Genomic DNA, 13181 nt, shown 5'->3' on the forward strand with positions numbered 1-13181 from the left:
CCAAAGACCTGATAAATGTCCTCTGGTCTTAAAGACAACGTTTTCAACCTATAGAAGACCTTAAATTTCTTCTATTACGTCAAAACCTCTTAAAGGTCCTCTGTTTGTTAGGATGCCGTAAATTTTTTCTATCTATGGAAGGATTTTCTAATGGTATTCTTTCTATAGAATGACCCTCATGATCTTCTGTCGTTAGAAAACTTCCTAAGGTTCTTCTGTCTATACATATAAATATTTCAAAATACTTCTGTCTTTAGCAGACCAACAAAAGGTTTTTGTCGTTAGAAGACTCCCCTAAAAAGACTTTCAAAGTTCTTCTGTCTACTGAACAACTCGTACAATTCTTCTGGAAAATTTATTTTATTCATAAAAGTCCTCCTTATAGGCTTTTGTCCATAGAAGGCTCTCCAAAGGTATACTGGTTCTAAAACACATCCTACAAGCATCTGCCCATAGGAGAACTCCTTAAGTTCTTCCGTCTATAAAAGGTCGTCTCTCTATAGAATCCATCTATGGAAGCCTTCAAAAATCCATATAACCTTTTGAAGGCATTCTGTGAATATTTGAAATACCTTGCGAAGAACTGCAAATATCTCTGTCGACCTTTATTTTCCCTCCCACTTAACGTCTAAGTCTAAACTTTTTTAATATTCTGTGAATAGGCCTTTTCAATCAAATGGTATTGATGAATGGAATAACCCAAGGCAAGAAATCATACGAACAGAATTTACAGTTTGCTTCGAAAAGAATTTTTCATGCAGTTTCGCAGACATTTGAAAACTCATAAAGCCATTTTCCATTACATATTCTACTCATACTTTCCCTTTTTTCTCTTCTTTCCTTTTGTGCTATTTTGCAGAACAACAATGTCCCTTTACAAGGAAAAAATCAAATTCCGCCTCATCAATGGCTGGCACAAATGCCGATAGCTTTGACAGTGATGACAAAGAACAGAAATGTCTGCGACTGCTCAAGAATAAAAGTGATGACATTGAACGCTACGACCATGTCCAATTTCTAATACGTGAAACATCGGCCAATAATAAATCGGATAATGAGGCATCAAGCACAAAGGATGAGGCAGCAGCAGGCAAAGAGCCACCAGATGACACAGATTTCTTGTGTGATGGTAATACAAATGAGGCTGCTGATTTTCTGAATTTTTCCTTTTCACATTTTTTCGTTTTCTTTTGCCATTACAGCTCCACTTATATCGCCCGCAACATTTTGCAAAGTCTTTCCATTTCATCTGATATTCGATCGTCAAATGAAAATTGTTCAAGCTGGTAAATCCGTGTCAAGAGTCATACCAAGGTAAGTGTAGTTTACATTTTTACATTGAAATTTTCAATTTTGTATTGTTGGGAAGGACATAAAAAAAAGCGATGAAGATATGCCACGTAAATGATGAAAGCGTTCTTTTTTGCCATTCGACCGCCACAGATGTCACACCACCAATATTCCTTTTCATCTTTCATTTGCCTTTAAGTTTTGCAATAACTGAAATAATGGCAAAGAAGTAAAGAATTGTCCTCCTTATCATCTCTGCCATTGACGGTACGCTATATCTCTGTGGTCGCTTGCTTCTCAAATGTCATTTACAAGTGCATTGATATGCCATGGCATACCTTTGTTAAGTTATTCGAAATTGATGTCTTTGTTAGTATTCGAAAATATTTCATCTTGAGTTTATGTTCAGTTTTGTCCTTCCTTTTATCGTTTTTTTTGTTGTTTTTCTCATTTTTTAAATTTTTTTTGCAGAGTGGCCGAAGAAAACTGTTCATTGCTGGAAGTACTTGAAGCCATACGTCCACATTTACAGCTGACATTTGAAAATGTATTGGCTCACATTAATACCATCTATGTCCTGCAGACACGTCAAGGTGCAATGGGTAAACATGAACGCTATCTGCGACTGAAGGTAAGTGCATATTATTTGAAAGTGGGAAGGGAGATGAATCTCGTTGTTGTTATTATTGACAACTATAAAGTGAAATATTGTCGAAAGTGAATTTATTAGAATGTTATTGGGAAAAGCTCACACAGCAACTATGGTGTACTTAAAACTCTTTACATTGACTTCCAATAATACTTTCTTAAAAGAAAAAGAGAAAATAGGGACAGAGAGCTTTCAGACGAAACCTAAGAACTGCTGAAGAGGTATACACAGTAGGGTCAAGATTTTTTACAGTTTTTATACCACACACCACAGGGTGGTCACGGGTATTATGTCTTTGTGCATTTGTGTGTAACATGCTTAAGGGAACAAAATATACCCAAACTTCCATTTAGGGATACACAGAGAGTATCTTTCTAAGTCAATTTATGCGTGTCCATCCTTCCGCCTGTCCAAGTTATTTTTTTATTAAAGTACTTGTCGCATTTAATATCCTATCTTAGTGAAAATTGAGGATGGTCATTTTTGTCCAAAGGACGAACGCTATTGCTTTTTGGTGAGGATCGGTTCAGATTTAGATATACGAGGGCAGTTCGGAAACTTCTTAACCTAGCACAAAAAGCGCGGTATAAACAGAAAAAAGTTAAGTGTTTTGGAAACTTCCATCTCTGTTATGAACACATGTTAAATTTTGTTTCGATCTGGCAACTCCTTCATATAGAAACAGGTTTTCAAAAAAGACGCATCCGCAATTTTTTTACAATGGAAAAATTAGAAATGCGTGCTGTCATTAAATATTTACATAAAAAAGTTTATCGGGACAAGAAATTCATAATGATATGCTGAATGTGTTAGGTGAAAGTGCACCTTCATATGCAACAGTAAAAAATTGGGTTGCTGAATTTAAACGTGGTCGTACAAGCATTGAAGATGAACCACGTAGTGGACGTCCAAAAACAGCAACAACAACAGAAATTGTAACCAAAGTGCATGATATGGTATTAAATGATCGGCGAATAAAATTGCGTGAAATTGCTAATATCATGGGCATCTCGAATGATCGAGTCCATTTAATTTTGCATGAAGAACTACAGATGAAAAAGCTTTCTGTAAGATGGGTGCCGCATTTGTTAACAGTCGACCAAAAACGCATAAGAATGAACATTTCTCAAGCTTGTTTGGATCGTTTGAAGCGAAATAAAATGGATTTTAAGCGTCGTTTCATAACTGTTGATGAGACAGGGATCCACCACTATACTCCAGAGACAAAAGAACAATCCAAACAATGGACTGAAGCTGGAGGAAGTGCCCCAAAGAAGGCAAAAACAATTCAATCGGCTGGTAAGGTTATGGCAACGGTTTTTTGGGACTTCAAAAGTATTTTATTGATTGACTATCTGCAAAAGGGTAAAACAATAAATTCAGAGTACTATTGCAACCTTTTGGATCAATTAAATGTACAAATTCGAGAAAAACGTCCTGGCTTACAACACAAAAAAATAATTTTTTATCAAGTCAACGCACCAGCGCACAAGAGTGTTTTAACAATGGCTAAAATCAACGAATTAAAGTACGAGTTGCTTGACCACCCACCTTATTCTCCTGATTTAGCTCCCAGTGACTTTTACTTGTTCCCAAATCTAAAAAAATTCCTTGCTGGCAAGCGTTTTTCCTCAAATGGAGATGCAATTACAGTTGTAAACCACTATTTTGAAGACCTTGAGGAAAACTATTTTAATCAAGGGATAGAATTGCTAGAAATGCGTTGGACTAAGTGTATTGAAGTTTCAGGAGATTATATTGAAAAATAAAAATATTTTTGAAAAACTAACTATTCTCTTTCATTGATAGGCTAAGAAGTTTCCGAACCGCCCTCGTAGCTCCAATGTATATTTTCGGCAGATTTCATGTATTTGATGGACTAAGCATGCTATGAATTTGGATGCAATTTTTAACGTGCGGTTCAGATTTGAATATAACTCCTATATAAATTTTTGCCCGATTAAATCTTCTTGGTGAACTAAACACTTGTCTAATTTTGATGGAATTTGACGGAATTGGGACTAGAAGTAAGTCCGCCAATTATTTTGAAAGTGGTACATATTTGGATATAGCCCCCATATACATTTTTTTCGCTTGATTTCATGTCTTTTACGCATCAAATACAAAATTGAACAGACATTTTGTTGAAATTTGGAAATTGTGACGGAATTTGGTATAGAAAACATTTCACCAATAGTCGATTTCACCAATAGTTTGATCGATGTTGGGGTTTTCCGTTGGCTACCTGGGGCCTAATTACGACATTCGATTCGATCGAGTATTTGCTCGTGAATGAAAAAATCGAGATATTAAAACCTATTCGCACCACCAACAAAGATTTAAATACATAAAGATTGGAAAACTCAATTGTTAATTAATTTCTCGTTAGAGACGAGCTTACTGACCAAGATGCTTTTTTGAAAAAGGAAAGCCGACGATACGAACCCACACAATCACCACTGTGTGACATGCATGTTTCGCCTTTGGTTTAGGAAGGCTCCTCAGACACATCGACTGTGGGGCGGCTTCGCTATCCTCTAACTTATTTCCTCTTATAAATAATAAGTTAGAGGATAGCGAAGCCGCCCCACAGTCGATGTGTCTGAGGAGCCTTCCTAAACCAAAGGCGAAACATGCATGACCTTCGCCTAATAGGCAAAATTTTCAAATCGATTGTTAACATTTGTCAATAGATGGAGTTAAGCTCTGTTGTTACGATATCATAACAACATTCTGTTAAGTAGTCAACCATTTCAGGCGTTTTTAACCGCCAAGTTCATATTCAATGAACTGGAAACTGCTATGGAATACAATCCTGAGTCCAACTTTTTGCTTTCCTACAATTTGTATAAGCCGAATAGTGCTTTAATGGGGTTTCTATCATTAACATACCCCTGTTGTTGGTAAAATGTTTATATACTTTGTTTCATAAACATTTGTGCATTATGCATCTTTTCCAGTCTTTACAGTTCTATGTCTTTGCCACCAATCGTACATTTACTAAGGTAGATGCATTAGCAATTTGTTACAACAATGCACAATGGTCCCAAATCCAAATTTTCCGGCCAAAACTATTTCAACGTCCATTTTGTATCGAAATTTATTATTATTTATAATAAATGTGTACAAACACCAATTCTTACGTTTTATCGACCAAAATGACGAAAAACTGCCAAAATTTGTTGAACAGGGTGGTCCCGTTGTGTGGAGTCTTAACCAAAACATTGACCTATGTTAATAATTTTTGGTACGAAGGATTCATATCTTCCAAGAGGTCAAAATACCAAATTTCAGCCGAATCGGTCATAAAGTGTCGCTAAAATCCACAAAATATCTAAAATCGGACGGTACTTTTATGTGGGGGATATGACAAAAAATTGACCTATTTTCAAAAAAATTATACACACTTGTTTTCTACACTCGTAAACCCTTAAATATGAATTTTAAGGGAAATCAGTTGAAAAATGTGGGTATTAACGTACTATTTCAATTGGATACTACGTACAGTCACAACAGGTATTTACAAAAAATTCTCCCATCTTAAACTAGAAAAATCCACTTTATTTTAGCTGTGGCAAATTTGAGCACGATTTGACTTCAGAATTTATTAGTACAGACCCCCTGCTATCTTTCAAATTCGATTTGGAGGTGGACATATTTGGACATTTTTTTAAAAGTTTAAGTATATTTAAAAAATATTTGTAAAAAATAATTTTTAATATATATAAAAATATTGATTTTATTACGCTAATTTTACAAATTTCATCTACCTTTTTGTAAATATTATGAAAGTACTCATTAACAGCTTCCCGATTCATAATAACTCTGGTCTCACTTCTATAAATTTATGCAGCGACGCAATACAACAAAAATTTTATATTTTACAGCACAAAGTCTGTTTTATTTTTACATACAAAATGTCAAATTTGGTACTGCGCCAATCAACGAATACTAACGTTATTTACAAAAACTAATTATTTTTAGATGACTTGATGTGTTTGTTATTATTCTGTGCAAAAAGAAATTAAAATTTCGAAACTTAAAAAATAGGGTTTTGGCCAAAAATTTCCTGATTGAAACCTATGTGCAATGTCACAAAGTTTTACAAAAATAAATAATTTCGTACATTTTTTAGAACAACTTCATTCCGAAATTATTACCTAAAGTATTATTCAACAATTACAGCAAATATTTACATTTTTTCATTAATAAGTTTGTTTTTTTTTAGTTTTTGATTAAAAAATAAACACATTTTTACCATCTACATTTTAAATGTTCTTTGAAGAACACAGGTTTTCATAGTTCGATTTTTTTCATTCACGAGCAAATACACGATAGAATCGAATGTCGTAATTAGGCCCTGTTAGGGATAATTTTTACAGAAACCACATTTATGAGCGGTCTTTATTAAAAGCATTATAAAAAGCTTAAATCAAAACCTTCAACTTCCCGCATATGTATGTATATCTCGTCACCATAAATGCCGGAAGATGTAACCCACAAAACTAAAATTTTACAGGAGAAGCAAAAAACTTTATAAAATAAAAACGGTGTTATAAAATATCGAACATTTTTAGTATCGAGTTTTAATACAGTGAAGAAATATATATTTGGCAAAAATTAAATTTTTTCAGAATGTCAGAAGCTGTGTGAGTTACGAGACATAACCCATAATTTATTGAGTATACATTTGAAGAAACTAGTGTAAATGAAAAACAAGTAAGAACGGCGTTAAGTTCGGCCGGGCCGAACTTGTTATACCCTCCACCACAAGTTGTATTGAAGTAAAATGGAATAATTATTTTCCTTTCATGTATGAAGAAGACTTAATACTAAATTTCAGCAATTTCGGTAAAACAATGTGAGGCACCATTCTATGGGTGCTATTTCAAAACGTCGATCTATACCGACAAATTTCTGACGGAAAGTTTTTAGGCTCAAAGAAGATTAAATACCAAATTTTCTATATTTCGGTAAGAGAATGTGGCTAAAACTTAAAAATACCTAAAATCAAGAAGTACGCTTCTATGGGGATATAGGAAGACGTGGACCTATACTGGTAATACCCTTCTGGAATATTTTATAACTCTTGGAAGACGAAATAACGAATTTCAGCCATTTCGGTTGGATATTGACGTCACAATCATCAGTATTACGAAAATCGGGAGGTACCGTTTTATGGGGGCTATATCGAAACGTGGACTTATACCGACGAATTTTAGTCAGAAATGGGGCAATATGAAAGCGTGGACCTATACAGACATATTTCTGGCGAACAGTTTTATATCACATTGAAGACTAAATACCAAATTTCAGCCATTTTGGTGGAATGTTGAAGACACAACCTTCAAAATACGACAAATCGGGAGGTTTCCATGGGGGCTATATGAAGGCGTGGACCTATACCGACAAATTTAAAGGGGAAGTTTGAGTACCCCCAACGAAGTCTAAATTCCAAATTTCAGCCATTTCGGTGGAATATTGAGGTCACAACGTTCAAAATACCGAAAATCGGGAGGTACCGTTCTATGGGGGCTATATGAAGGCATGGACCGATACCGACAAAGTTCTGGGGGAAAGTTTTATACCACCAACGTAGACTAAGTACCAAATTTCAGCCATTTCGGTGTGATAATGAAGCAAAAACCTTCAAAATACCGAAAATCGGGAGGTACCGTTCTATGGCGGCTATATGAAGGTGGAGACCGATACCGACAAAATTCTGGGGAAAAGTTTTATACCCCTAAAGAAGACTACGTACCAAATTTCAGCCATTTTGGTAGGATAATGAAGCTAAAACCTTCAAAATCGGGAGGTACCGTTCTATGGGGGCTATATGAAGGTGTGGACCGATACCGACAAAATTCTGGGGGAAAGTTTTATACCCCTAAAGAAGACTACGTACCAAATTTCAGCCATTTTGGTAGGATAATGAAGCTAAAACCTTAAAAATACCGAAAATCGGGAGGTACCGTTCTATGGGGGCTATATGAAGGTGTGGACCGATACCGACAAAATTCTGGGGGAAAGTTTTATACCCCTAAAGAATACTACGTACCAAATTTCAGCCATTTTGGTATGATAATGAAGCTAAAACCTTAAAAATCGGGAGGTACCGTTCTATGGGGGCTATATCAAAACGTGGACCGATATATCCCATTTTCAATACCAACCATCCTGCAAGTAATAGTCTGTACCAAATTTTGACTCTCTATCTTTAAAATTGCGAGCTGTATCTTGATTTCAACAGACAGACAGACGGACATGGTCAAATCGACATAGAATTTTATGCTGATCAATAATATATATACTTTATAGGGTCTCCGACGAATATTTCGATGTGTTACAAACGGAATGACAAATTTAATTATACCCTCCATATGGTGGAGGGTATAATTATAATCAATCTAGTCGACCCGGTCCGTGTTGCTGGCCCTTGAAGCAGTTTTAGTCAGCGATTGTATTTTTATTGCATCGCTAATTAGTCGGGATCTGAAAGTGATTATAAATAAAAAATTGTCATATTTGTTTGTGTCCATATGCAATTTTAACATACCGTCAAAAAGCTGACGACTTTAGGCATGCATTTATTTCATCTGCTGGAATAGTATAACTGGAAGTGTTTATCTGAAATCTAAAGGTGAATTGCTTCTTAAATTAGTATGTGCCATTGTAAATTCGTTCCAGGTGATACGAGTAACTTATATTTAATATTGCATATGGGCCCTTCATTCACATCAATGTTCAGTGGCTTAAGGACCAACTGTGTCGTCCTTCCACCTTCTTATAATCTACATCTTATATACCTGATGAAACTATAGCTATCGATATGTTGCCTTCTAATTTAAATACTTGCTTTCCAATAAGACCAAAGCTTCGCTATGCATAACATCTGGTATTTCCATTGATTTGTAACATATTTAAGAAAGTAGGAGTGGTCGGGTCTTATGGTTTGTACATTTTGCATATATAGTGCATTTAAGAAATAGGACGCAGGGTATAACCAGCACCTCCGAAATTTAACAAAATTTTCCACCAAGGACCATCCCTGTACATTATCTGAAAATTACATGGAAATCGGTTTAGAAGTTTTGAAGATATAACACATTTAAAAAAGTGGGCGTGGCCGGGTCTTAAAGCTGAAATTAAATCCCTCGTGTCGGAGACACAACCACCATTGTCTATCGAATTAATTTTCAAACCACTCTCCGCCGAAATTCCACAAAATATATAGTTTATTGTCACCAAGCCTATTTTCTCCAGGATTATACCGGTACATTCCCTGAAATTTTCAGGAAAATCGGCTCATAAGTTTCAGAGATAGAAATTGGGCGTGGTCGGGTCTTCAGGTTCCATAATGAGTAACTAGGGTCGGAGAATCGAAGGGTGGAAGTTCGGAGCAGGGTGGTTCGTTGCAGATTGGTTCGATATGTAGAAGTTCGGAGCGGGGAGATTGGGAGGGTGTGGTTCGGTGGGTGGAAATTCCGAGTGGGGTGGATCGGAGGGTGGAAGTTCAATGCGGGTCGGTTCGGAGGGTGGAAGTTCGGAATATGGTGAATCGAAGGGTGGAAGTCCGCCGCAGGGTAGAAGGTCGAAGCAGGGTGGATCGGAAGGTGGAAGTTCGGGGCGGGGTGGTTCGGAGAGTGCAATTTCGGAGCGGGGTGGTTCGGAGAGTGCAAGTCCGTAGCAGGGTGGTGCGGAACGGGGTGGTTCAGAGGGTGGTTGTTCGGAAAAATTAATTCAATCACTCGTTTCATTTTTGCTAGTAAAATACCGGTTTGATTAAATCAGACATAGTGGAGGTACCAAACCCCTCCGAAATTCAACCCAATGTATAGCCTATTTTAACCACGGGTCCTCCCTGTACATTCTCTGAAATTTTCAGGAAAATCGGTTCAGTAGTTTTGGATATGTAACGTATTTAAAAAGTGGGCGTGATAAAATAGGGTTTTTTAAAAAAGTAGGGCATGGGGGAGGTACTCCACCCTCACCGAAATTAAAAGAATATATAGCCTATTTTCACCACGGGTGTTTCCTGTACATTCCCCGAAATTTTTAAGAAAATCGGTACATCAAAATTTGTAACCTATTTTAACCGGGGACCATCCTTGTACATTCCCTGGCAATTTAAGGCAAATCGGTTCAGTAGTTTTTGTTCACATGACAAAAATTGAAAATTGAAAAAAGTGGGCGTGGTCAAATTTTCATTGCATAAAAACCGGGTTATTGCTCACATTTTACAGAAAAAAATTATCGAAATCTGTCCAGCCGTTCTCAACTGATGCCATTACCAACGAACGGCATTTGTTTTTTATTTATATAGATATAGCATTTTTAAAGAAATGGGGTATAGGGGAAGTACCCCGCCCCTTCTGAAATACAACAAAATTCGGAAAATTTTAAAAGGGGGTCATCACATTCCCTGGCAATTTCTGGAAAATCAGTTCAGTAGTTTTTGTAGAAATGAGAAAAATTTTAAATTTAAAAAAAGTGGGCGTTAAAGTGGGCTTGGTCAAAATTTCTTTGCATAAAAAGCGCACATTTTACAGAAAGAGTTATCGAAATCGGTCTAGCCGTTTTCAACTGATGCCATTACCAACGAACGACATTTGATTTTTATTTATATATGTAGATTAGAAATGATTTATTGGCCTACGCGGTTAAGCGAACTTTAAATTAGCAATCTAAGGTGTTGAGTTCAATTCCCAGTCTTAACGGTGATATTTCAATGGACCACAATTAGGTGAACGGTGTATTCCAAACATCACTATAATTGTTTATAATTTCAATTGTATTAGACTATACCCAGCAAAATTTTCAATGCCAAAGATGTCATTCAATCATGGGTGCAAGGGATCTGGCATGTCTTCTTTTTAGCATCTTCATCGATGAATTTTATATGAGCGTGGACCCCAAAAGATGCTATTCATTTTTGGATCCAAAGCATGTCATTTACACCAATGCTTTGAGATGTAATTTTCACCAATGCTTTGGCATGCCATTTACACCAACCCTTTGCAATGACATTATCATTATGACAAGAGTTTTAACAACGTTGGTTGTGATTTTGAGTCTCCGACAGCATCAAGCCTATTGTAAATAATTAATCGTATATACATATTTAGAAAAATGTGTATAAATAAAAACACAAAATGCATCTCTATTGGGTGTTCAAATGCTGATGAAAAGATCGGATCTTTGACGACTTCCTTTGCATGAGTTCAAATGCTGATGAAAAGATGGATCTTTCACGACTTCGTTTGAATCAATGCAAAAGATGCCATGAAATCACAAATTAAGTGATCTGTAACAAATTAAAGGAAACTTTTAATTCTCATAAGGAATTTTGTCATAAAAGTAGGATGGAAGATGCACTGCTTCAAAATCTCCGGAACATCTCTGTGTAGAATCTGTTAGTCGTCTTTGATATCAGTTTTAAAACAGATTATACCTCTAGAATCATAAGCCAATGCTAGCAGTTTATTGACTGTAGGATCTCCAGTCTTTATACCCTCAGCATTTATGCTAACGAGGGTATATACACTTTCATACGGACAAAATGTGCCTCATCGAAATAATGGTTTTAGACCCCAAGTATGTTTGGACGAAATGTGTTACAGACAATTTGGAGTCGATTGAGCAATGTCCGTCCGTCTGTCTGTCTGTCTGGCTGGCTGGAGCGCACGATAACTCTCGAACGGATGAACCGATTCGGTTCAAATTTTGGCTTTCGTAATATTTTGCCCAAACTTAGTTTAAGTTCGAAGATGAGCTATATCGGTACACTCCTTCCGGTACCTCCCCCACAAAAGTTCGAAAATGTTCGGAAAATTAGTGCGCACGATAACTCTTGAAGGGAGTAACCGATTTGGTCCATACTTTGCCCATAGTGGAGCGTGTACCAGACTTAGATCAGGTTTTAATATGGACTCAATCGGTCCACTCCGTCGGGTACCTCCCACACAAAAATTTGGAAAAGTTCAGTTTAGGACCATCTCTCGAATCGCTTTGACTTTTGCTTTAGCAACTTGTATTCACTGCCCTTCATACGACGGTATAAGTTTCATCAGGGGCAAGTCCATACTTCCTGAGAAAATAGCCTGAAAGTTGCAAAAAAACCCTATGACACCGTGTGAGAAGGTTGGGGTGCAAAATAACTCTCGAACAGGTCTGCCGATTCGGTCCAAAGTTTGGCCTTAGTAATATTTTGTCCAAACATAGTTTAAGTTCGAAGATAAGCCATATCGGTCCACTCCTTCAGGTACCTTTTGAGTATTTCCGTTCGTTCTTTTTCTTGGAAAAAATGAGCAATATCGAAGCAACCTGCCTTCACAAAATGATGATGTAAATCCGGGTTTCATTTGTCTTGCATTGCTTTCCGAATAACAACTTCCTTTTGGCCGTTTAACATATTGTTTTCATATATGCGTTTTTAAATGTTTATTTAGATCATGGATTTTTTTCTGTAAGACATTTTAAAAACCAACCAAACTAAAAGTTGTTGATTAAAAAATTAACTACAAGAGTGGTATTTATGATTTTTGAAAGTAGGCGTCCGAAAAATTATGATCCCAATACTTCCAAACGCTTACCACTATATGCAGAGCAGGAGCAAAGTAAATGGTCTACGCTCTCGCTTGCCTCTGTAGGAATCATTGAATGTTATCCCCAGTCTTTTGGCGTTTCACCAATTCCCTGAGAATTTCAGAAAAAATCGGTTCTGTAGTTTTTGTAGAATAAATTTAAATTGAAAATTGAAAAAAGTGGGCATAAAAGTGGTTGTGGTCAAATTTTCTTTCATATATACCTAATTTGGGTTATGACGAACATTTCAAAAAATTATACAAATCGGCCCACCCGTTCTCAACCAATGCAATTACCAACGAACGACATTTGGTTTTTATTTAATAATGATTTCTCTGTCATTTATAGGAAGTAAAAATCATTTTTTTTTATGTATGCAAAAGAAATCTCTTGCTTGAAGTCAAAGTCAAGTTTTTAAAGACTCCAGCAAAACTGGTTGACTTCGACTCCGCATCCCTGTTTTAAACCCACATATGATTACATGAATGCTTAAAATACATGTTGCATCTAACATTTAAAGATAATATTATTTATAATTTATTATACAATGACGTTGTCAACACATGGATGTGATAATCATTTTTGTGTAAGAAAAAATAAAGTCTTATGTTATTTTTCAATTATAAAAGACCTTCTAACCTGATGACTGCAATCTAGA

General features: G+C 36.2%; 1 protein-coding gene across 16 annotated transcripts in view; it reads left to right on the forward strand.

Annotated features, from left to right (window-relative positions):
• Window positions 1–13181, forward strand: part of Gycbeta100B (guanylate cyclase soluble subunit beta-1-like) — a 649167-nt gene that overhangs the window by 316132 nt on the left and 319854 nt on the right. For all 16 annotated transcript variants that reach the window (XM_073959955.1, XM_073959950.1, XM_073959949.1 and 13 more), the window contains 3 exons: window positions 860–1129; window positions 1203–1314; window positions 1762–1921. In XM_073959955.1, coding sequence (XP_073816056.1) covers window positions 860–1129; window positions 1203–1314; window positions 1762–1921 — 542 coding nt within the window. The remainder of the gene's footprint in view (window positions 1–859; window positions 1130–1202; window positions 1315–1761; window positions 1922–13181) is intronic.

This window comes from Musca autumnalis, unplaced genomic scaffold (genome assembly GCF_047663935.1).
Source record: "Musca autumnalis isolate F117 unplaced genomic scaffold, ASM4766393v1 scaffold_1, whole genome shotgun sequence".
NCBI lineage: Eukaryota > Metazoa > Arthropoda > Insecta > Diptera > Muscidae > Musca > Musca autumnalis.